Genomic DNA, 24,948 nt, shown 5'->3' on the forward strand with positions numbered 1-24,948 from the left:
ATCATGTTAACAAGGATGACAACATCCATAAAAGCGAAGCTCTGAAATGGAAGGACAAACGGACATTAAGACTTGTATAATTTCAGAACTGAATAATCAGAATGCGAATGTATTGTATAAGAGTCAAAGCAAAATTGTAAGTAAATTTTTTGAAAAACTGCTTGATACAGGATAATGATTATGGACATACTTACATTTTTAGGACTTGATTATAGAGTTGCTTCGCTTTTAATATTGTACTTAGTTGTCCTAGGAATCAGTATACCAAAAATCAGACCAATCGGATAATTAGGTCACATACAAATTTGTTGTTAAAAATGTAAAAAAATCAACATGTTTAAAATGGACGTACGGACATTCTGGTAATGATTATAGAGTTGCTACGCTTTCTAACTCGTACCTAACTATTACAGGAATCACCATGCAAAATTTGAAATCAATAGGGCAATTATAACATGCCTAAATTAACGAAAAAAGCTATTTAAAAAAGTAAAAAATCAACATGTTTAAAATGGACGTACGGACAGTTTGGTAATGATTATAGAGTTGCTACGCTTTCTAAATCGTACCTAACTACTAAAGGAATCACCATGCAAAATTTGAAATCGATAGGACAATTCTAACATGTCTAAATTAACGAAAAAAGCTATCCGTTACGGACGGACGGACGTACGGACCGACCCTAATTATAGAAAAGCTTCGCTTTTAAAAAGGATGTACAGACTTTCTAGTAACAATTGTAGAGTTCATACACTTTCTAAATCGTACTACTAGAGGAATCATCATAAAAATTTTGAATTCGATAGGACAATTCTAACACATGTAAAAATTAACGAAGAGTTAACTGTTACAGACAGACGAAACGAGCCCAGAAATAGAAATAAGCAACAAGCGAAAAAAATCTAAAATAATAATTAGGGGGCAAATAGAGGGGTCGTTAATTTTACAATGTGTTGCCCCCCAACGACAGCTGAAAAACACGTATAGTTTTCGTGATTTTTACCGAATTAATTTCATTGTTGGTATAAGCTGGAACGAGCCAAATTATAGAAAAGTTTATCTTTTAAAAATAGAAGGCTATATATGAAGAATGAATTTATTTACTGAATACTAAAACAACTAACTTTAATAACAACAATTTTATTATAACAAAGTTACAAATACCAATGGATAACATTCAATTAAAAACTATTTTCATATGAATTTTTAATATTTTAATACAGATAACCAAATGTTAAAACAACATATTTGATTATCAATTTTTCTTTTATTACCCAAAATAAAAAAAGACCATGACAGGTTCTAAAGGGTAATACAATGGTCGATAAAATGATTTAAATCCCCAATGATGTTACACAAAAGTACCCCTTCTGTAGATTACAATTAGTGGTTGGAACGTTTGGACACTTAACTTCATGAACCTACCAATCAAAATTCAGGAAAAAGTCCTAAAAGTTGTTAGCTAACAATTAAGAAAACGTTATTAAAAATTTTTGGTACTAGTTTAATAAACAGCCCAATATCATCTCCCACCTTGAAAATAATCTTTAATCTAAGTTGATCCACTAATATCTCTAACTAATTATCAGGGCTCAGGGATAGGGGAATAGGGATTAAATTATTTTTTCCCCGAATTTAAATAAAGTTCTTAAACAGACTTTTGATTTTTTTTCTAATGTAAATGAGCTTTGGATAATATTTTCAGTATGCCCTCGAAAACGATTAATATCCGGTGGATTCAAACCGGTTCTCATCCATGCTGAAAAATCATATATAGCATCGTATAACACGACTAAAAAATATAAATCCTAAAAATAATAACAGTTTTGTTTGCCTAGGCCTTCAGCCCCTCGGAGCTAACTTGTTTTCATCTTGTAATTTTTCATTTTAAAATCCGCGGAAAGCAGTCTACAATACGATGCGATAAATAACTATTATTCCACTAATTTATCCCCACTACTTATTCCCTGGATCCCTGAATACAAATGCACTAGGGGTGGTGGGGGGAAGGATTACTTGCCAATCCACTTCCTGGTGGTGTTGTCCATGACCATGTGTACCATATTGTCTATAGGATGGATGATGAAGGGGATAGAACCCAGGCCTATGCCGGTCACAGCCCACTTCCTGATATAAAGGTATATATTTTACAACCAGTTTGGCGTGTTTTATGACATATATTACACTAGTGGCTTCGCCCCTAGCCTCTAGGGGCTCTGCCCCAAGAGGTAAAATTACCTGGAGATGTCCCCACTCCAACACTATTTTAAATAATTAAAAAAAATAATAAAAAATTGGTGGGGGGATATTTTGTTTTTTTTGGGGGGGGGGGGGTTGGGGGTATCCCACCCCCAAGAAAATAGCCTAAAACCACCACAGGACCAGTAGGTATATTCCCTTAAGAGTAAAATCCGATCTTAAGGGACAGACGGACAGACATCATTCTACTTTGTATTATAATAAAGATGTACTAATTGCAGCTCGCACCATTAGGTGTAATTGCTTTTTATTGTGTCGTAATATAGACAGTTTTCCGCGGAAATTGAAATATAAAATTATAAGATAAAAATAGTTTTTGTCGGCCGCGAGGGGCCGAAGGCTCAGACATACACAACTGATTATCAGTTGTGTATAAATGATTATAATTTTTATTTTAATGTTAGTGGAAAATTTGTAATACGATGCTAAACATGATGTTGGAGCATGGCGAAGAACCGGTTTTAAAGCCGTACTGAAATTTACAATTACCTTTTGGCCTCAGCAACCTTGGGAAGAGCTCGGGCCAAACCAAATAGAGAGGCGGCACACAACCGGTTTATAAAGAAACCTAAAAAAATATATAAAATTATAAAAAAAAATATAAACACCAAAAGTAAAGCTTTTCTACTTATTCTACGTCCGCCTATAACCTTATACATTTAGACATGTTGGAAAAGTCTGGTAGATTTCAAACTTCCATCAGGATGATCTCTTTTAAAGATACAATTTTATCATTATGTTATCATTTTCACTTCATTTTTGGGGAAAACACTTACTAATACGTTTAGGTATACCTAATTTATTATAAGTATTTTCATATTAAGCATACTGTATTTATTTACTAGCGGTTACGCCCCTAGAGCTCTAGTGGCTCTTAAGGTAGCAGGGGGAAAATTCGACCTCATCCCATTTCAAAATTGAGTTTCAAAAGAGTAAAAAAATATTCTTTTTTTTGGGGGGGGGGGAGGGGGTTGAAGACACCCTCCCCAAGACCTATAAGAAGCTTTGCTGTAAAAGAGAACAATATCAGTTCAGCGGTTAGTGAAATCCTTCGGGACAGACAAAAAACGCTTACTACTTTATATAATAGGAGGATATAATTATAAGATATATTTATTAAAATTTTTTGTTTAAAATTCTATGTAATGTTGAAAATTAAATGCTTTGATGCTTTATGTTTTTAAATGACGGACTAAATTTTTGAGCCCGGCTTTAATGAATGTTGTCATCCTTGTTCAATTAAAAAATTCAAAAAATAACACTAACCAAAAATCGACGAATAAGCGTAAAAAAAGATAAAAACAAGAACGTGAAAGTATATCTTCATATAAAAGTAACATGATGTGTGCCTGTCTGTCTGTAGTAAAAAATCTCGGAAATCGCCGTACCTATAATAATATGGTTATTTTCTAAAGTGGGAAGGTTTATAATTATATATTTTTTTTATTTTACTTCATAATATAGGGGGGGGGGGGTAGATTTCTCCCCTTTTACCTAAGTTCCCCTAACGGACATAAGGAGCCGTAGCCGCTATTTATAGTATAGGTTTATAAGTTTTCATGAAAAATTATGCCCTTAGCTTTAGAGTAAAGAAATACAAACCTTTTAGATCCGCCTTGAAAAAAATTCTAATAATGCATGTCAAAAAATTTTAAATGTTGGACGCTGGGAAACCTTCAAATTAAAATTCAGCTCTCTATCTTTTAGCCGAGTAAATTACAATACAGAGTAACGTATGGACGGACAGACAAAGTAAGTTATAGTGTTGACTCAATACTAAAAATAAAACTAATTCTCTTTAACAAGAATCCAATGAAAAGAAAAAATAATATCCTGAAGAGAACAAGGATGACAACATCCATAAAAGCGAAGCACTAAAACGGTAGGACAAACGGACATTAACACTTGTATAGTGTCTAAACTGAATAATCAGAATATAAATATATAAGAGTCGAAGCAAAATTGTAAGTAAATTTGTTGAAAAACTGCTTGATACAGGATAATGTTTATGGACACACTTACATTTTTAGGACTTGATTATAGAGTTGCTTCGTTTATAACATTATACTTTGTTGTCCCAGGAATAAACATACCAAAAATCGATCAATCGGATGATTAGTTCACATAGAAATTTGTTGTTAAAAAAGTAAAAAAATCAATATGTTTAAAATGGACGTAGGGACATTTTTGTAATGACTATAGAGTTGCTATAGAGTTTCTAAATCGTACCTAACTACTAAAGGAATCACCATGCAAAGTTTGAAATCGATAGGTTAATTTTAACATGCCTAAATTATCGAAAAAAGTTATCTCTCTGTGACGGACGGACGTACGGACCGACCCTAATTATAGAAAAGCTTCGCTTTTAAAAAGACTATTAATTTTGATGAATATCAATATTAAGTTTCTTCTAATTATGGAAATAAAGTTTTTAATTAAATTACGTATTTATATTTCTTATTGAACTTTAGTACTTTTTAAATGTAAAATCCGAGGAGCCGAAGTTTTGAGCTAACAAAACTAATAATAACCTTATGATTTTTCTTCTATTCTTCGTGGAAAATTGTACGTAAAACGATGATTACATGATTTTTATTTCTGGCAGAGAACAAGCGCATATTAATCGGTTTCGAAGCCATACTGAAAAAAACCGCCACTCGATATACTTTAAAACGTATAATCATACTCCAATCAAATGGCCGTAGAATAATTGTGCGAGGAAGCCACAGTCGGACGGATGGACAGACAGACGGACAGGCAAATAAATTAATTAAAGTCAAACATATTTAAGTATTAAAATATGGTGGAATATTTAAAAACAGAAGATAACATGCCTTTTAACATGTAAGAAAAATAATATGTAAAAGAGTAAGGTGATTAAGGTATAGATGGGGGGGGGGGGTATAGTATAAATTGGGAATAGTTATTTATCGCATCGTATTATAGACAGCTTTACGCGGATATGTCAATGAAAAATTATAAGATCATTTTAAAAAAAAATAATAAACAATTGTCTTTAATACAATGCTGTTTTTCAGTATAACTGAGAACCGGTTCACATCCTGCGGATATTCATCGGTTTCGAAGCCATACTGAAATGATATTTATTCTGAGATGTAACTGGAAACTCGTTAAAACTTTGCAGACAAAGGACAACAGCATCTTCATCCAGGGATCTAAAGGGATAAGACAATAGTCGATAAACTGATTCCTAATACATAAAATATCCCCTTCTGTAGATAACAAATAGTGTTTGAATAGTATGAACACATAACTAAATGAGCCTACCAATCAAAAGTCAATACAAGTCAAAGCCAACAAATAAGGAAAATATCATAAAACTTTGGGGACTAGTGTAGGGAGGGTTCAGGGGTACTCGACCAACTTCCATTTTTAATTTTTGTTTAAAAGACTTTTTTTTTGGGGGGGGGGGTAGTATTAATATTTTTCTAGGGGGTACTTTTCCTAGAGGCGGTGGAAGTACCCAACCCCAAAATATTTATAAACCTTTCCAAGACTTATGAGAAATACACAGTAAACCAGATCCATGTCATCGTCTGTTTAGTGGTTAGCAAGATCATACGGCACAAACAGAAACACACAGATCCTATTATTTTTATAAAAGGATATCCCTTTATATCCCAGATCTTGATTAATTACTACAAATCTCATTTACAAGGGGACACAGACAAATATTCTCAAACATATTGTAGGCAAGAAAGGATAAAACATATTCAACACTTTTAATTAAAATTTTTTTTGACGTTCATTAAAGTTGCCTGCAACACCAATGTATCTGTAGCTACTATACCTGAAACAACGACAGAAGTACTGCCACACCAGAGTGTCTGTAGCTAATATACTGAACTATAACAGAAGCACTGCCACACCAGAATGTCTGTAGCTACTATACCTGGAAATATGACAGAAGCGTGCTGCTACACCATAGTGTCTGTAGATACTATACCTGGAACTATGAGAGAAGTACCACCACACCAGAGTGTGTGTAGCTACTATACCTGCAACTATGAGAGAAGTACTGCCACACCAGAGTGTGTGTAGCTACTATACCTGGAACTATGAGAGAAGTTCTGCCACACCAGAGTGTCTGTGGCTACTATACCTGGAACTAAGACAGAAGCACTGCCACACAAGAGTGTCTGTAGCTACTATACTTGGAACTATGACAGAAACACTGCCACACTAGAGTGTCTTTATCTACTATACCTGGAACTATGAAAGAAGCACTGCCACACCAGAGTGTCTGTGGCTACCATACCCAGGGTTGTCGAATTGGGCACTTTTTTTGATATTGGGCGGCCAAATTGCCCAAAAGGGTTCTGGGCGGGTTTTGGGCGCCTAAAAGTTGTTTTGGGCACCCTTTTTGGGCAAATGTCGTAAAAAGCATATAAAAAGGATATGAAATAGCCTAAAACCATACCTAGACTTATTATAAGAAATAAAATAGCCTAAAATCATCTCAGGACCTATAAAAGCTCCAATGGAAAGGAGAACCATATCGGTTCAGCAGTTAGCGAAATCCTTCTCTAGATACAAAAAAAGCTTACTAATTTATATAGTTAACTAGCGGCTACGGCCCTAGTGGCCTCAAGGGGCACTTGAGGAGGGGAGAGTCAAATTTGATAATCCAATTATTATATTAGATTTAAAAAGAAAAAGTAAAAAAACAATTTTGGGGGGAGGGAATAATTTTTTTTTGGAGGGGGATGGGTTTCCTCCCCCCATTTTTATTTTTAGTTTTAAAAAAAAATTTAAAAAAAATTTTGGGGGAGTGTAATTTTTTTCTAGGGGCGATTTCTCTTAGGAGGGTGGTGGTACCCTCCCCAAAAATAGTTATAAACCTTCCCAGAACCTATGAGAAGCTACCCTGTTAAGGAAAACCTGATCGGTTCAACGGTTAGCGAGATCCTTTGGTACAAACACACATACTCTCAAAAAAACATACACACATCCTGTTACTTTAGTATAAGGATATCACCCAAAAAATAGGCCCGCCCCCCCCTCTTTTTTAACCCCTCCCCTTTTTCTCTCCCCCTAAAAGGGGGGTGCCCAAAAGGACCTTATATTGGGCGGCCCAAAACCGCCCGCCCAAAACTGCCCGCCCAAAAGCGCCCGCCCAAAATGACAACCCTGACCATACCTGAAACTATGACAAAAACACTGCCACACTAGAGTGTCTGTAGCTACTATACTTGGAACTATGACAGAAACACTGCCACACCAGAGTGTCAGTAGCTACTATACCTGGAACTATGAGAGAAGTACTGCCACACTAAAGTGTCTGTAGCTACTATACCTGGAACTATGACAGAAGTACTGCCACACCAGAGTGTCTGTAGCAATTATACCTGAAACTAAGCACTCACACACCAGAGTGTCTGTAGCTACTATACCTGGAACTATGACAGATGCAAATGCCTGCCACACCAGAGTGTCCATAGCAGAAATGGCAACCTCCTTGTTATCACCACCAGACTAAAAATAGAAATATTTAAAAAAATTCATTTTATAAATATTTAATATTGCAGCAGTAATGTAAATTATGGGGTCTACTTGCTCTAAGGTTCGAGAGACAAATTAAAAAAATACTTCTACTGCTTCTATTAGCGCGTGACAATAATAGGAAGAGTTGGGGAAATTCCTTGGCCCTGGAACAACCACAACTCATTACCTTGCACAGTTTAGACTTCCAGACAAGGATCGTGCTATCAAACATGACTTTATAGCCGACTAAACTGATTTACAGAGCGGCTTAATCTCTAATACAAGGTAGAACGATGTCTGTCTGTTTATACCGATGGATCTCGCTAACTACTGAACCGATCGGGTTCTCCTTCACAGGGTAGTTTCTCATAGATCCCAGGAAACTTTTTATAGCTAATTTCTTGGGGGGGGGGGGGGGTGAAACCCTGAACCCCCCCCCCCAAAAAAAAATTTGTTTTCATTTTTATTTTAAGTCTAAATAAAATACGAAAAATTAGGTTGATCAAGCCTTTTGGGGCAACGCCCCTAGAGGCTAGGGGCGAAGCCGCTAGTGTCCTATATATAAGCTTCGCTACTTCCTAGAACTAGGTTTAATTAAATACGCAGTGGGGTAAAATAACAACCAATATAGAATCTAATTAAAACAGGTCAAGTGTTTTCTTTGCAAACCCTAACTCTCAAATTAAATAAATTAAGGAAAAGTAAAATAAAATGTAGTTTAATCTCAGGGAGTGAGAAGAGAGTTTTAATAATTATTCTTCCCAAATGATTAAATATATAACACTAGCGGCTAGAGGCTATAGGCCTCTAGGGGCACTCGAGGAGGGGGGAGTTACTTTTTAATTTAGATTTTTTTTAAAGTAAAAAAATTTGTTGGGGGGGGGGGTAATTTTTTTCTAAGGGCGATTTCTCTTGGGAGGGTGGTGGTACCCTCCCCCAAAATAGTTATAAACCTTCCCGGGACCTATGATAAGCTACCCTGTAAAGGAGAACCCGATCGGTTCAGCGGTTAGCGGATCCTTCGGTACAAACACACAGACAAACAGACAGACATCCTGTTACTTTATTTTAAGGATTATAAAACAATCAAAAACTTGGATTTGAAATTACAACGGTACCCAAAGGTCTATTAACAAGTTATCTTTTAGCTTAAATACTTTTTCGTTTTATTGAATATTTGTTTGTTTGTGTTAAAATATTTGTTTCAACACTATTATTCAGGGGGGGGGGGGGGAGGTTAATGCAACCATCTCGTAACCAATGATTTAATAGGACTTAGAATCCGAATTTCTTTATGAAACTTGGCAGGAGTAATCTTTGGCAGGTCTATTTTCCCTAAATTAACCAAAAAGTTGAAAAAGTAACAGCTCAGCCGTTTTTTTTTTTGGCTATTTTTAGGGCAAATCTGTCATAAATTACGTAGGAATCAATTTTTTGAAACTATATTTTTGCTTTAAATTTCTAGTGCCAGCAACTACCGACTAGAACCGTTTGAAAACGTTTTGGAGCGGCAAAGGGTATTATGTGAAGATAGGTTTCGTGACAGATTTGCCCTGAAAATAGCCCAAAAATGACTAAACGGCTGAGACGCCAGCCGTTAGCTGTTACTTAAAAACACCCTTATTCAATCTACAGAAGTGGTAATTTTGTGAATTGGAGACCTAAAACTCCCTGACCAGAGCAGTAAATTACAATAACACACAGCTTCCTCCTTTTTCAAATCAATGTCTGAATATAATTTTACCTTTAATTTCTTGCTAGCCTTATCTTGAGTATCAGCAAGCACATAACCGCTGGCTACTACATAACTTAATCGAACCCATCTAAAAAAAAGATTAAAATTAACTACTGGAACCATTTTTAAAGCGGCTGTTTTTACTACCTTTCTTAGCTACCACATAGGGAACACTAACACATTTATTTCTTCTATTTTCAAATTTAGGGGGATGGTTTTGACTAGGCCACTGATTTTTTTTTATAACAGCTGCCATAACCAATAAAAAATTATCAATTATGATTATCATGATTATAGGAAAATAATAAATAAATTTATTACCTAACAATTTTTGGGGGTAAACTGGTGGATATATTATTACTTTGATCTTACAGTAGATTTTCATGTTCTTTAATAAAGCTAAAATAACAGCTGGCTAAACTAGCGATACCCCCCATCCTCCCCTTTATCCCATCCTAAGGGTTGAATGAACTGACCAATAGCAAACTTAATTGACAAAAAAAAATTTCTTGTCAATATATCCACGTACATCCTATAGAAGGATGGAAAGAAGGTACAAAACGTACTACAGACAGACTGACCGACCAAAACTACTTGTAGCAAAGCTTCTCTATACAAACTGTGTCACCTGACGTGAACCAAAGCTCTGAAAGCTTCTCCCACTTCGTTGGCGTAACCAAGGAACCTAAAATCAATTAAAAAGTTAATGACAGATATCTATAATACAAAGTCTGTTCGTCTCAAGCTTCATTTCTCGGTAACCACTGAACTGGCTCTAATTTTCATAGCTACTGATCATTCGGTGATTAAGACTATTTTCTTGTGGCGTAGGACACCTAGTAGTCCCTAGATGCTAGAGGCGAAGCCATCCGTATAATGTAAAGTAGTCTCTACGTTTGAAGCTCGAAACCGGACGGACGAACCTATTACAGAACAGCTTTTAACAAATACACCTAAGTTGCACAATTTTAAGTGCCTACATAAGTTTGAAGCCTAAACCACTTATAGTTTTAATGGAAGTAATTTATTTATGCAGGGGTCTATTTATAAAGGGATAAGACAATGGCTAATGGGATAAGATAAATTGATGTACATCCCAAATGATGATAAAACAAAATTACCCCTTATGTAGATTACAATTAGTGATTGAAACGTTAAGACTTAAAGAATTAAATTACCAAAATTCAACATAAGTTGTTGAGCAAACGAATAAGAAAACTAGTGAACTAAACAGCCTAATGTCCCCTTCCTCTCTGGAACAAATGCATCTCAAAACAATTAGGACTTTCAGACAAGGTAAGACAATAAAAGTCCGCATTTTATGCCGTTATATCAAAACAGAAATGCCTATTAAGATATATAAGTTTTCCGGAATTTTAAAGTTAGGGGGAGATTTGAAATTTGCATCAAAGGGGGGGGGCGAAAGTGACACTTTTTGAAACCAAAACTAAAAACCAAAGGAACTCAACTAAAAAAAGAGTTACAGGTCTGACATTTTGCATGGCAGTTCCTTTATAGGGGTACAATATGGAACTGTGAAGAAACGGCGGCGGAACCGCCGAAAACCGCCGTTTCCCGCCGAAATTTTTTTTGCCTTTTCTCGCCAAATTAGACAATTTTCAATCATCTGAGATAAACTTTTTTCATAAAAATTTCCCTCATATTTACCCTTGACACTTGTAATATTTCATACATGTCAAAAAAAATCGCAAGTGTTAAGTGCAAATATAAGGAACGGCAGGAAAGTGGAAGGCTGCTAATGCAGGAGAAGAGAAGTGTGGTAGAGAGAGAAGAGAAGTATGATTTCATAAATGGTATGGTTTTCGGCTGTATTCTTGAAAAAAACTTCCATGAAAAGTACCTCGAGGAAAATTCTTACAGATCAGTGCTATTTTTAAATATTTTCTTATCAACTTTTGAAAAAATTGATCTGCTAAGAATTTTCAGATACAAATGCGAGATGATTTTTGCTAAATGTTTATGAAGCGGTGTCAAATACAAAATGAAGTGCACTATTGAATGCAAGAGAACATTTCAAAACCAGGTTTTAATCGTTTTAAGTTTTTATTGATATTTTTACAATAAGGTTACATAACAAAGTAAAAACTAATTCTTGTAGCTTATGTCATTGTTCAATTATTACCTACTCTATACTGAGGTGTAAGATTTTCCACCAAGGGTTTTTATTTTATACTATTGATATGTAATTATTTATCTATGTTCATTTCTTAAAAATAATCAAGTTTTCTTTTATTAAGGAGGCGTATGATTTACATGTCCAGCGCAGCCTAAAGTGTGAAGAGTGTGGCCGTGGCTTCTGCTTTCCTTCACGACTCAAGCAACACCACAACCGAAGTTTGTGTAAATCCAACAACAAACAAAAAAGGAATCCAGCATCAGCCAATTCACAATTCAAATGTGAAAAGTGTCAGAAAACTTTTTCAGCAAAATGGAACTTGGAAAACCATAAAAAATTCATCTCATGTTCAAAGCCAGGTAAATGCATTATACTACCAGAATTATTTGCATACTTTGAAATAAGGAAAACAGCATTCACAAGTAGCAAAGTACATTAAAAAAGGTTTTAGTTTTAGAGTAGATTTGCTGCCTACAAAATATTTTAAAAATTGAAAATAAAGTTTCATTAGTTATTTTAATTGTTTTCATAACATACCTATTATTTTAATGTTTAGCAAATGAGAGTCTTGCTTCACCTGTTCCCGAGGAAAATGAAAATTTTACTTTTCAAGATGTAGACAAGTTTTTTGTACAGGTAATTCTTAAAGTTGTAATTTAATTATTATTAATGATAACATAATATATTACTGTCCTTTAATGCAGTTATTTGATGTCTATCTTTCAAATAAGTATGATGTATGTTAGTCTATCAATATCTAATTTTGCGTAACTTTGCAATATTTATCAGATTTTATTTTGTTTTCATTGTTTTAGTTAATTCAAATGTTTTAGGGGCCAAGTTCATGTTCAAAAATGAAGGATTTTTCTCATTGCCATCAGTGTGGAGAAGAAGTATCTGAAAAAAGTATTAAGTTCAAACACAATGACAGGTGCCAGTGGAAAAAGGATGATGAAACACCAATAAGTTACTACAGGAAATTACACGCACACAACAATGACAGATATGCCGAAGAAATACTAAATACTCTAGCACCTGTACATAAAATTGATTTTTGCGACATATCAGACATGGCAGTCTCCAATACCTATCCTCTCCTCTTTAAAAAACAACAAAATATGGGTCAAAATATTAAATACTACAATAGAAACAATATCAAAGCAATAAAGAAATACTTAAAAGTAAGGAAAAATATAATATTACCAAAATTCATTCAAATTATTCAAACAAACTCATTTTCTTCTTTCATTGGACCAAAATTTACAAAACCAAGCAATAGATTATTAAAAAGACATAGAATGGTGTTAAAGGAAACGGAGAGCTGCTTCATTATTACCAAAAAAAAGAATGAGACAATTGACAAAGATACCATCAAACCAAGAAACAATGAAGATGAAATAGTTGTGGAGGAGCAAGTGACTCAGGATTTGTTGACACCCTCGGAGCTTGTGAGCGTGGTAAACATGGAGGTAGATTCAGTATGGGATGAGGAGGAGGGACGTTTTATTTCACCGCCAGCAAACAGTAATTCAAGTGTTCAAAGTAATAGACCATATTCAGAGTTTGATTCAACGAAAACAATACATCCAAACATTAGAAAATACAGAAACCTTTTTTTAAATCCAGAAAAACTAAGCAACTCAGACTTCCAAGCACTAATCCACACAACAAAACCACAATTTTTAAAGTTTACCTCACAGCTCCGTTCAAACCTTAAATATTGTAAAGAGGATGACCTAAACATGTACAGCAAATCGTTTTTATTTCGGTTAAGGCTAGCTAGCTGTTGGACCCAGGATGAAATAAGCACAGTTTTCGGGATTCCAACAACAACAGGGCGAGATATTTTCTGGAATTTTCTCCGCCTATACTACCTGAATGAAGTAAACATTCCAAACTTTTTATTAGAGGATAGCAGGCAAATGATTGAAAAGGTTTTGGGAGATGCCTACAATAGTACTGACATTTACTTCAGGTAAAGATTATTTACTTGAAAAATTATATTTCCAAAATATCAAGACTTGAATATATATACTCTTGTGATATATGTATCCGTTGAAGATATAATATTTTCATTAAAAAAGATTGCCAAAACTTTAAGTTGTGCTACATTTTTTAATTATTCATTTTCAAAAACTAATGTAAAACGTTATTTTTGTGATTTATGCTTCCAATGATTTTTCAAAGCTATACAGTTTTAACATTTTGTGATATCATTTCAATTATTAGGACTCTTACTGATGCCATTGAGGACCCTACTGGTAGAGGTAGAAAAGGAGTAGTCTTGCAGGTGGATTCGACATATGTACCCATAGATGTATCATCTGATCCACAGCTACAGAAAATGTTATATTTCCCACATGCTGGAGGCCATTGTGTTAAAGTAATGGCGTTTTCAACACTACACCCAAAGGTAATTAGTTTTTGTTTTGTTTTCAAATGTAGGTAAATTAAGTAATAAGTAATAACCAGCTTTATTTTTTTTTCTCAAAAATGATAGAAACTTTATATATACTTATTTCATTGTTGCTTTGAAATATTAAAATCACAAGAAGTTAATTAAATGCAATAGTAATATTCTTTAGAACTTAAACTTTATATATACTTATTTCATTGTTGCTCAAAATCACAAGAAGTTAATTAAATGCAATAGTAATATTCTTTAGAACTTTAAAATCACTTATGATAATTTAGGTAGTTTATCTCCTTCCATGCTGTACTAGTCAAAGCCCTGCAAGTGGAGATGCAGTACTGATTGGGCATGCTTTACAGATGCAAGAAATTAATAAAGACCCTGCGTTAAAAAAACTTTTAACGGGTAGTTCAAAACACTTTGTCATTTTAGTAGCTGATGCTGGATTCCAGGAAAGAATAATTAAAAACATATAACTAATTTGATTTTATATTCTCTTGATAATATTTAATACAGGGGTTGGTTTTCTGTTTATTGTTTTCATATTGTCATTCTCATCAAGGTTTTAAATATTCTTTTATTCACAGTACGTCGGAAAGTTAAAATTACCTCCTGAAATTTTCAAGGATTTAAAAACTTTGATAGATGAGGTTGGAGCAGTGTTCTTAGGTAAGTTGGTTTGATAATATACACTACTAGGTACTTTACACTATACCTGGATTCTCATGTGTTGCTTTTAAATGGTCATTATATTGTTTTCACACATTATCACATGTAAATGTACACTTTTAGATTATTAGGTGTGTGTTTTTTTTTAATTGTTATAGGGAAAGAATTTACACATATATCACATGTAAATGTACACTTTACCTTTACTTTTGTATATTAGCCTTTACTGTTTAGCGCTAACGCTATTAAGTCTAAAAGATTGATTACATAAATCACAATTAAATGGCTTTTGTATATTAGCTTTTACTGTTTAGCGCTAACACTATTAAGTCAAAAAGATTGATTACATAAATCACATTTAAATGGCTTTTGTATATTAGCCTTTACTGTTTAGCGCTAACGCTATTAAGTCTAAAAGATTGATTACATAAATCACATTTAAATGGCTTTTGTATATTAGCCTTTACCGTTTAGCGCTAACGCTATTAAGTCAAAAAGATTGATTACATAAATCACATTTAAATGGCTTTTCTATATTAACCTTTACTGTTTAGTTCTGGTGCTATTAAGTCTAAAGGATTGATTACATAAATCACATTTAAATGGCTTTTCTATATTAACCTTTACTTTTTAGTTTTGGTGCTATTAAGCATAAAAGATTGATTACATAAATCACATTTAATTGGCTTTTGTACATTAACCTTTACTGTTTAGTTCTGGTGCTATTAAGTATAAAGGATTGATTACATAAATCACATTTAAATGGCTTTTCTATATTAACCTTTACTGTTTTGTTCTGGTGCTATTAAGTCTAAAGGATTGATTACATAAATCACATTTAAATGGCTTTTCTATATTAACCTTTACTGTTTAGTTCTGGTGCTATTAAGCATAAAAGATTGATTACATAAATCACATTTAAATGGCTTTTGTACATTAACCTTTACTGTTTAGTTCTGGTGCTATTAAGTCTAAAGGATTGATTACATAAATCACATTTAAATGGCTTTTCTATATTAACCTTTACTGTTTAGTTCTGGTGCTATTAAGTCTAAAGGATTGATAAAATAGATCACATTTAAATGGCTTTTCTACATTAACCTTTACTGTTTAGTTCTATCGCTATTAAGTCTATTGTTGTTTTAGGTACTAAACCAGAGGAATATTTACTGGAGGTTGACCAAACAACTAAGACCATGAGGAAAGTAGAGTTTGACCCAAAGAAGATCACTGTGTCTCAAAATACTATAAAATTTGCGAGAATCTTCAGAGCAAAAAAACGAAAATCTTCATTCAACTGTACAACAGAAATACCAGGAATTTATAAGTATTTAAATTATTATTTCTTGTCTTACATTAATACTTTTATATATTAGTTCCTTACTGTTCTAGACTGAATTGGTTTGATTTAAAGCAACAGGACCTTTAGATGTTCAAAAAAAAATTTACTTTTATTTGGAAAAAAAATACTTATATTATTTTAATTAGATTATAAAAACAAAGCAGCCACTCTCAATGTTGGAACCACTTTTTAAAGACGCCAAACTTAAAGTTAGTCGACTAACTGGCATTGTGACAACAGTATTTTCTTTAAACAATATTGAGCATCCAGGCAAATAGATATTTATTAACTATACAATTAAAAACATCTTGTGATTTATGCATGCTTTATCTTTCTTTATTTTTCTAAGCCCAAGCAGTATCATGACTAAAGATATCCAAATTTGCATATTAAGACCATTTAACTGCAAATCTTTAATATGCTGCTGAGACTTCCAGACAAAGTTCTTACAATCAAATGTTTTTTTTCTGTATATTATAGTTTAGATGTTTTGTGGATGTACAGCCATACCTAGCCCTATACTCTCTTAGAGATATTGTTCTTATATATGCACAAAACTAAACCAAAAAGTTATATATCTATTAAAAAATAGGTTTCGGAGTAAATTTTCTTAGACAAGACCAAAAGGAGGAGAAAGCACGTCAAATACTCTCGAATTTTAACAATGAAAATTGGTTAATTCATGTTAATGTTACTAAAATGAGAGGATGGAAAAAGGTTGAACACTACAAGGTTCTACAAGAAAAATATCTCTTTCCCAAACTTACAGAAGATACATTTCAACAGATATACGAAGTTACATCATCCATCCATGCTTTAAAAAAAGGTCTCAAGGTTGCCAGCAATTTAAGGAGAAAAGAGGTTGACAGAATGGATCCAGATGAGATAGCAACTTTTGAGGAATACAAAAATCTTTTAACAAGTGCGAACAATGATGTAACAGTTGCAGTGTTGAAAATAGAAAGCGCACCTGAAAGTTACATAGAAAAAGAAAAAGAAGGGTTACTTCCTGCCTGGCCAGGGAAAGGTTATGCAGTTCAAATAAAATGTCCACCAAGCAATAAGAGCGACTCTCAACCATCAAATACCAGGAATCCAGTCATATTCATTCTAGAAAAAGAAGAACCGAATCCATTAAATTGCAGTGATGTTTTTAAACGGATAGGGGCTATACACTGTTACAAGTATGTTTTTTCTCATTTTTATATGATTTTAGTTTTCAACCATGCAGTTTTTGAATAGGAATTTCCCGCAAAATTAATTGGCATATCTCATTAAAATAATTTGTTGTGTTGATTCTGGTCCATTTCCCTATCATTTCATTATATGTAAATCAGTGAAATATTTATCTATTACAGGTGTCCTACCATCTCAGGCGGAATTTCTGGTTGTTGTCATATCGGTCTGTTATTAATAATTGGATCTTGCCCGTGGTTTCTGTTAAAGAATTATAATAAAGGTGTTCAGATTATCACAATTAAAAACAAATTTTTGCAAATTTTGCACCCATCAGAATCCGTTCAAACCCAGGTAAACAAAAGAGTTTACCAATTATATAATTGCAAAGAAAAAACCTGTGAAGAAAAGCGTAAAAATTGTAAATTTACAAATCCTACTAAATTTCTCAGTCAGTTTAATACTGGTGATATTCATCCAGTGTCAGATGCTTCAGGAGAAACGGCATCAACTCAGTACTCTTTTACCAGTACATCTGAGAATGAAAGCAGCGATGTTTCTATGTTAGACACTCCTGTATTGACAGAGAATTGTGATGTGCCAATTTCTTCACAAATAACAGTTTCAATGTCTTCACCAATAGAAGGAAATGTTTCAGATTCATCCATCACGCATCCCTCACAAGAACCAATGTTTCAGTTTTCAACCCAAGAATCACTTAATAAAATTCCATCACAAGATTCATCAATTCGGTTTGCTACTAAATTTTCAAGTATTTCATCTACAGTTTCAAGCTCTCAAACTAAATCAAAGATGTCACAGGTATCATCCGGATCATCATATTATGGCCAAACAGGATCTAACATTGAGAAATATATGGCGAAGAAAGTAAAAAGAAGACCACATTTGTTTATACCCCCAAAATCTGACAATCCAGGTTTGTTACATACATTGAAATTATTCATTATATTTCTTTGCATATTTTATCACTTGTATAATTACTATTATATTTTAGTCTTGGATTGGAATAGAGACTCCCTGCAAAAGGGCCTGCAAAACAGAAGTCTTTTCTGTTATCTTAATTCGTTGATTTTTCTATTACATCGTGTCACATTTTTAAATGTGTTTAAAGAGGAGCTGATGGGAGCTGCGGATTATCCTTTGTCCTTACTAAGGTACAAATAATCAACTTAACTTACTTAGGTTACAATAAGTTTTTCAAAAATAAAGTCTATTTGTTTGATAAATTTTTGCTACAAAATCAAGCTTAGTAAATCAAATAATTCTGCCTAGGAAATGCTATATCATTACCTTAGTTAATTATCCACACTATTAAAGTAAATATTGAATATATTTTTTAGAGCTATATTGTTATCACTTCCGACGAGCGGGAACAGTTTTTCATGCGAATTGTTCATAGAGTCCTGGAATAGCCTCGCCCATGTTAGGTAAGAACAACTTTATTATTTCAAGGGAATGAAGGGAAATGATTGTTATTTAGCAAATATGGCCAGAAACACACTTTTAAAGGAAATGCCATTCTCATATGATTTACTCAAAAATCTGTTCAATAAAGCAACGTTAAATATATACACAATGACACATAAAGTTTAATAGTAAAACACGTTGAAAACAGGGAAGGAAAGGTAAAGATCGTTATTTAGCAAATATGGACAGAAACACACTAATGTGCCTTTAATAGGAAATGCCATTCTCATGTGATTTTTCCAAAAATCTGTTCAATAAAGCAAAGTTAAATATATACACATAAGGTATAATAGTAAAACACGTTGAAAACAGGGAAGGAAAGGTAATGATTGTTATTTAGCAAATATGGCCAGAAACACACTACTGTCCCTTAAATAGGAAGTTCCATTCTAATGTGATTTACGCCAAAAATCTGTTCTATAAAGCAACGTTAAATATATACACATAGGAAAACACATTGAAAGTCTCTTTTTGATGTTTATATATTACAGAGAAAATCTAAAAGTAATGATTTTTACAGGTTTCAAACCAACCTACAGCATGACCCTTGCGAGTTATTATCAGCCATTTTATCCCGGTATAAAAAGTATCTAAGGTAATAATTAAAGTATATAATTGCTATGGTGGACATGCAATACATTCTATGCTACAAAAGAATTAAATAATCTACACCCTTATATTGGTTTTAAATCTATTTATGTGGCCCTTTTTTATCTTTAAAAAAACATATTACCATAAATTGTTCTTTTTATTAAGATTAAGTGCCCTATCATCATATCCTGCGGTTGCAAGATGCCAGTGTGGATCAGAAGAAACAATGTAGGTTTATATATCAAAATATCTCTTTGTGCATCCATATGTAATAATGACAGAATAGGTTTAATCTATTGTTTGGTTAGTATGTCTGTTTTCAATCTCATCATATTTTTTTTTTTAATTTTTAAAACAAATATTTTATATTTTAGGGATCTCCATGAAGGAATAGCAAGTAGTGAGTTACCCATTCTGGATGTATCAGCACATGAGGAAACTTCATCAGTTCTCTTGGATGATTTGTTTAACGAATTTATCAGGTTCTAATACTTTTAATTACTTACCTAGTAATCATTCTGACAATAAATGTAACAAGAATAGGTGTATAACCGAAATAACTACCTGGCCCCTGTCTTGGGGACCTTTTTCATCTGATTTCTGCTATTTTGTAGCAACTTGGCTGTGTTAATATTTTCGATGCTATTGGCTGATATTTAACACCTAATTGAAAGTCTGCACAGGGTCAACGGTGTAATTTAACCCCTTCCCCCTCTATTGTTTCACTCTAACATTTTGACAACAAAACCCTTTCTAAAATACTCTAAAACCCACTTTTTCCTTTCGTCCATAGGAAAACTGAAATTTGTTAAGGAGATTGTTGTGATCAATTAGCATCTAGTCTATATATTTAGGACACCATTCAACGTTAAATGCAAAGATTGCAAGGCCACCTGTCAAGCACACATGATTGAGAAAAAAGGTTGTATTCGATTTATACAAATAAATCGCAATTGTTTTAATGGATTGAAAAATAATATTAGATTAGTTTTAAATGATAATGTTGTATGTTGCATTTTACATAGAAGGAAATATTCAATATAAGATTAAATAGATGAATTACAATAAAAGTAGAGCTACATTAATTTACGATTAATGCCAGATTAAATTTTCGGGTTTTTTTCATTAGATTTGTATCATCTATTTAATAATATTGAATATTTTCTTATAGTACCAATTGTTCATCTGGTCATTATGTTACTGCATCAAAAATTGGAAAAAATTGGTTCCTCAATGATGATGAAAAACCAATTGAGCCAATTGACATTGGCGATATTGAAAAAGATGTAGTCTTTCTAGCAGAAAAAGTTTAATCAGAATATTTCTGAACTTCATATTTCTTTTATGCTGGTTTTCCTCAAATGCATGCTTTCACATAAATTATTACTAATATTACCTAAGCTTTTTTATTTTTGTTGTAGAATTTATGTAGAATTAATATCAGTAGAAAGCTTTTTATGTGTGTATTTTGTACAAATATTTATTTAATAAATATAGTATTGAATTTCACTAACACATTATAGTAATTACCTAGATAATATTGGTTAGGTTAATTTTGGTAAGTTGATTATTTAGGACTTCCATAGTTATTTTATTCTACAAATGCTTTTTTTAAATGCATGTGCTTTTTTTACTTAAAACTAAAAATTAAAAACTGGTAACAGGGTTAGAAAGGGTTTTATGTGTGTTATTGAATTACTAATTAATGATGATTAACATAGAATTGCACTTCCATAGAATAGTAATTACCTAGATAATTTGTGTTAGATTAAGTTTGGTAAGGTGATAAGTTTTTAATAAGTTTATTAACAATAAAAGACTGAAGTTTTTGGTCAAACTATCAAGTGCAAATCTATTTCATTATGATGAAAATGTTAAATGTTTTGTTTTGATAATAAAATGGTTTAAGTTTAATTGTTTTTTGTTTTTTATTTTACCTATTTATCTATTAATGTGTTGTAAACAACTGTTTTTTTTTTGGATGCATGAGGTCCTTTGATTTTTAACGTTTTTGAAAAAATACGGTGTTTTTCTTTAGATTTTATACAAATGTTGTGCTGAGGAGACAACAGAAGACTGCTTAAATTGGATGCATGGATTGCATGAGTTTTTTTTGAGACCTGTGTGGAAGCAAATTAATGAAGGATTTTAATCCTAACAATGTTGACATCATTATTCCGAAGTGTCCTATCAAAGTATAATTAGGTAAGAATGAATTCACACACCTGACTTTTATTGTATTAATATGTCTTACGTCATGATTTAAAATTTCATGTCATTGATATATTCTTTATTAAGTTCAGGTTTTGATTCTTGTGTGATTAGGTTTTATGACTATCTAAAAAGGATAGTTGCACGAGGCGCATCAAAATAGTTAAGTAGTCGAATTTTTTCATGCTTAAAAACATATAAAACAGAACAGCGAACTTATGTGCCAATGAGTGTCATAAGAGTCACATTTATTCACATAACTTTCATAATAGCCTTTGTTCCTCATATGTCTACCCAAATTACCATTTCGAGATAATCATTCATCACACAAATCACAAGAGTTTCATAAAAGGGATAGTTAAAAAAAATTAAAAATTGAGAACTGTAATTTTTTTTCTATTTTAAATAACGTAATAATGCATAATATAAAGTTATTGATTAAAATTAAAAGATTTGACTACGGGTTTTCCTCAAAAAATGAGTTTTACCTATATATTAATGTGTTGTAAACAACTGGGTTTTTTGGATGCATGAGGTCCTTTGATTTTTTACGCTTTTGAAAGTAAATTGTGTTTTTCTTTAGATTTTATACAAATGTTGTGCTGAGGAGACAACAGAAGACAGAAAAAGCTTAAATTGGATGCATGGATTGCATGTTTTTCTTTTTGGAGACCTGGGTGGAAGCAAATTAATGAAGGATTTTAATCCTAACATTGTTGACATAATTATTCCAATTAAAGTATAATTAGGTAAGAAGAAATTCACGCAAAACTTACTTTTGTTGTATTAACATATCTTACGTCATGATTTGAAGTGTGTTGTTAATGTTATATTCGTTATGAAGTGCAGGTTTTGATTCTTGTGTGATTAGGTTTTACGACTATCTAAAATTGTACAAAATCTTTTTACAAATAACAACGCCTTAAATTAGTTATTTGTGATTGATTAAGATACCATTTCATAGAAATAATTGTAAGCATTGATCACAAGAATTCCTTTTTACATCATAATTGCATAAGAAAGTAAATAATGAGGAGTATGGCACAAATAAAAGTTTTGTTTCAATATTTTATGAATGTATTACATCTTCAAAGGATGTTTTTGTCTCAAGAGTATAATTTTAAAGTCTTAGTGCATTGGTAATCAAGTTAAAAAAATTAAAACTCTTTCAATTAGAAAAAATGCACTCATCATCAAATATGAAAATACTGGGATGATTCAAATAAGTTCCAAGAGCATTTCATACAATTAAAGTACTACAACTTCTGAAGTAGATATTGTCCCATAATTGCTAATTATCTCTGAACAATCTTTATATCTTAAACTTTTGAAATTCTGTCGTTTTTATTTGTTATGTTTAGATAAAAGTTTTTTTTTGTTTTGATGCATGGTATTTTAAGTTTAGTTAGCATATCAAGCTTTTATGAAAATAGTTAATTAAAACGAAACTTTTTTTTAGGAATAAGAATGAGTCAGCATGACAAGAAGATACAGGCTTTTGAAATGGAAGCGAAATGTTATTAACACAAATTTTTTAAATGATGCAAAGGAAGAAAATATTTTCATATTAAATGTTTTCAAAGTGTAAATTATTTTAGTTCCATAATCTAAATATGTTGACCTCTAGGGGGCCCTTTGGGTTGTAGACGAATCATGCACCTTAAAACATAATCCGCGTCTTATAATTACAATGTAAAGCGTTCATTTGCCCGATAGACATCCAACCCTTTAATTGCATGGTCTTATTTGGAAGTCCTACCTGTGCATATTAATGAGTTGCGCCTGTTTATGGGCCAAGGCATTCCTCCGTGGGTTATTCTAAAAAGGGTAAATCTTTTTGATATAGACAAAAATGATAATATCATTAAAAGCAAAGCTCAACCAATCAGACAGATAATGTAACATTGACAAGCATAATCAACAAGTAAAGTTTTCATTGCTCGGATTTGTTAAATTGTACCTAAATATTTCATAAGTAATCGTAAAAAGTTTGAAATTGATAGGATGATTATAAATAGCTAACCCTGTCAGAAAGACCTAAATTAATTCTTGTAAAGCTTTGAAAATATGCCGTATTGTCTAAATTAACGGAAAGGGAATGATGTTTCGTGTATACTTTATATAATTTAAAAAAAAAATAAAGTATTTGAAAGAATATGTAAAGCTCAATGAATTTTTTTACACAAAATTTCTGTTAAGAAAATATAAAGTAATGTCATACTTTGTTAATGGAACATAAAAAAAACGAAACAGGTTTTTTTTTTAGGCGAGAAATATCTTAATTAATGTAACTTTGACTTTAGCAATGTGTATATTAGCATTTGATAGCATATTAAAAAATTTAACGGCGATAAACGGCGATAAATGGGCGATGGCAGCGGTTCCAACGTTATTTTTTCACAGTTCCTAAACAAGCAAAATAAAAGAAATTGTTGTGCGAAAAAAACAAGGCTGTAACTCATTTTTTGGCTGAGTTCCTTTATTTTTGTGATTGGTTTCAAAAAGTGTCACTTCCGCCCCCCCCCCCCCTTTTGAGGATTTTTTTTATAAATTTCGTTTTTTCTATAATTCTTTATCTAAATGCGGAAATGCAATTTAAGTTAATTAATTTTGGCATCTGTGATTGGTGGATTTAAAAAATCTGCGCTCTGATTGGATGGCGTACATCATTCAACCAATTAGAGCGCAGGTAGTTTAAATTCACCTATCATATTGGTCAAAATTAATTAACTTAAAATGCATTTCCGCTTATAGATAAAGAATTATACAAAAAACGAATTTTATAAAAAATCCTTAAAAATTGATGCAGATTTTAAATCTCCCCCTAACATTAAAATTCCGGAAAACTTATATATCTTAATGCCTATGCTTCTAAACCAAGAAGTAAGAAAAATACAAAGAGCTAACCATTAATGCTTAAAGTTAGGGTCCTGGGAAAACTTTCATATTTTACAACAAAACAACCATTTTTCTCCTTAAAAAATGGCTGTAGGGTGGTTGGGGACAATGAGCTGAATATCATACTAGTCCCCAAAGTTTTCTAATAACTTTCATTATTCATTGTTTAACAAATTTCGGGACTTTTAATGAATTTTGATTGTTTGGTTCAACCATTAATTTTAATCTACAGGGGAGTAAATTTTGTATATCACATTTCCTGCTTAATTACACACCTAGTCCTTTTAAAAAATATTTAATTTCAATTTCTTGTTTGTTTCGCAAATTTGTAATTGTCGATTTTTTAAAATTGTTCTCAACTGTTACAGGAATCATCATGGCAAATTGAAAACGATAGGAATATTTTTTGTTGTTTTATATACTACCAATCTATCAAATTAGATTCAGGAGTCTAAAGGGATAAGACAATGATGATTACTCCTTCTGTTAGTTACAATTAGTGGTTGAAACGTTTCGACACTTAA

At 32.4% G+C, this 24,948-nt stretch overlaps 3 protein-coding genes across 4 annotated transcripts in view; 2 read left to right on the forward strand and 1 right to left on the reverse strand.

Moving 5' to 3' along the window:
• Nucleotides 1-1,080: 1,080 nt before the first annotated feature.
• Nucleotides 1,081-24,948, reverse strand: part of LOC145327135 (mitochondrial fission process protein 1) — a 44,266-nt gene continuing 20,398 nt past the window's right edge. The window contains exons 3-7 of the mRNA XM_080170697.1: nucleotides 10,128-10,184; nucleotides 9,509-9,587; nucleotides 7,674-7,755; nucleotides 2,749-2,827; nucleotides 1,081-2,127 (exon numbers count right to left, since the gene is read on the reverse strand). Coding sequence (XP_080026823.1) covers nucleotides 2,013-2,127; nucleotides 2,749-2,827; nucleotides 7,674-7,755; nucleotides 9,509-9,587; nucleotides 10,128-10,184 — 412 coding nt within the window. The 3' untranslated portion in view covers nucleotides 1,081-2,012. The remainder of the gene's footprint in view (nucleotides 2,128-2,748; nucleotides 2,828-7,673; nucleotides 7,756-9,508; nucleotides 9,588-10,127; nucleotides 10,185-24,948) is intronic.
• LOC145325532 (uncharacterized) lies at nucleotides 10,903-16,147 on the forward strand. Its single transcript, XM_080168511.1, has 10 exons — nucleotides 10,903-11,313; nucleotides 11,447-11,543; nucleotides 11,758-11,995; nucleotides 12,193-12,272; nucleotides 12,470-13,611; nucleotides 13,866-14,049; nucleotides 14,331-14,498; nucleotides 14,634-14,718; nucleotides 15,865-16,045; nucleotides 16,111-16,147. Exons 2-10 carry the CDS (start codon nucleotides 11,502-11,504, stop codon nucleotides 16,145-16,147), a joined length of 2,157 nt encoding a protein of 718 aa, XP_080024637.1. The 5' UTR covers nucleotides 10,903-11,313; nucleotides 11,447-11,501.
• LOC145327129 (uncharacterized) lies at nucleotides 16,186-24,014 on the forward strand. Of its 2 annotated transcripts, XM_080170672.1 has the most exons (10): nucleotides 16,186-16,330; nucleotides 16,653-17,244; nucleotides 17,419-18,173; nucleotides 18,252-18,411; nucleotides 18,598-18,684; nucleotides 19,245-19,319; nucleotides 19,481-19,543; nucleotides 19,690-19,797; nucleotides 20,170-20,237; nucleotides 22,986-24,014. In XM_080170672.1, exons 1-10 carry the CDS (start codon nucleotides 16,234-16,236, stop codon nucleotides 23,048-23,050), a joined length of 2,070 nt encoding a protein of 689 aa, XP_080026798.1. In that variant the 5' UTR covers nucleotides 16,186-16,233; the 3' UTR covers nucleotides 23,051-24,014. The 2 variants fall into 2 exon arrangements, with proteins under 2 accessions (XP_080026798.1, XP_080026797.1); XM_080170671.1 differs by lacking the exon at nucleotides 22,986-24,014 and having other exon boundaries at nucleotides 20,170-21,229.

This window comes from Acartia tonsa, chromosome 8 (assembly GCF_053477335.1).
Source record: "Acartia tonsa isolate MP-2025a chromosome 8, ASM5347733v1, whole genome shotgun sequence".
In the NCBI taxonomy this organism is placed as follows: Eukaryota; Metazoa; Arthropoda; class Copepoda; order Calanoida; family Acartiidae; genus Acartia; species Acartia tonsa.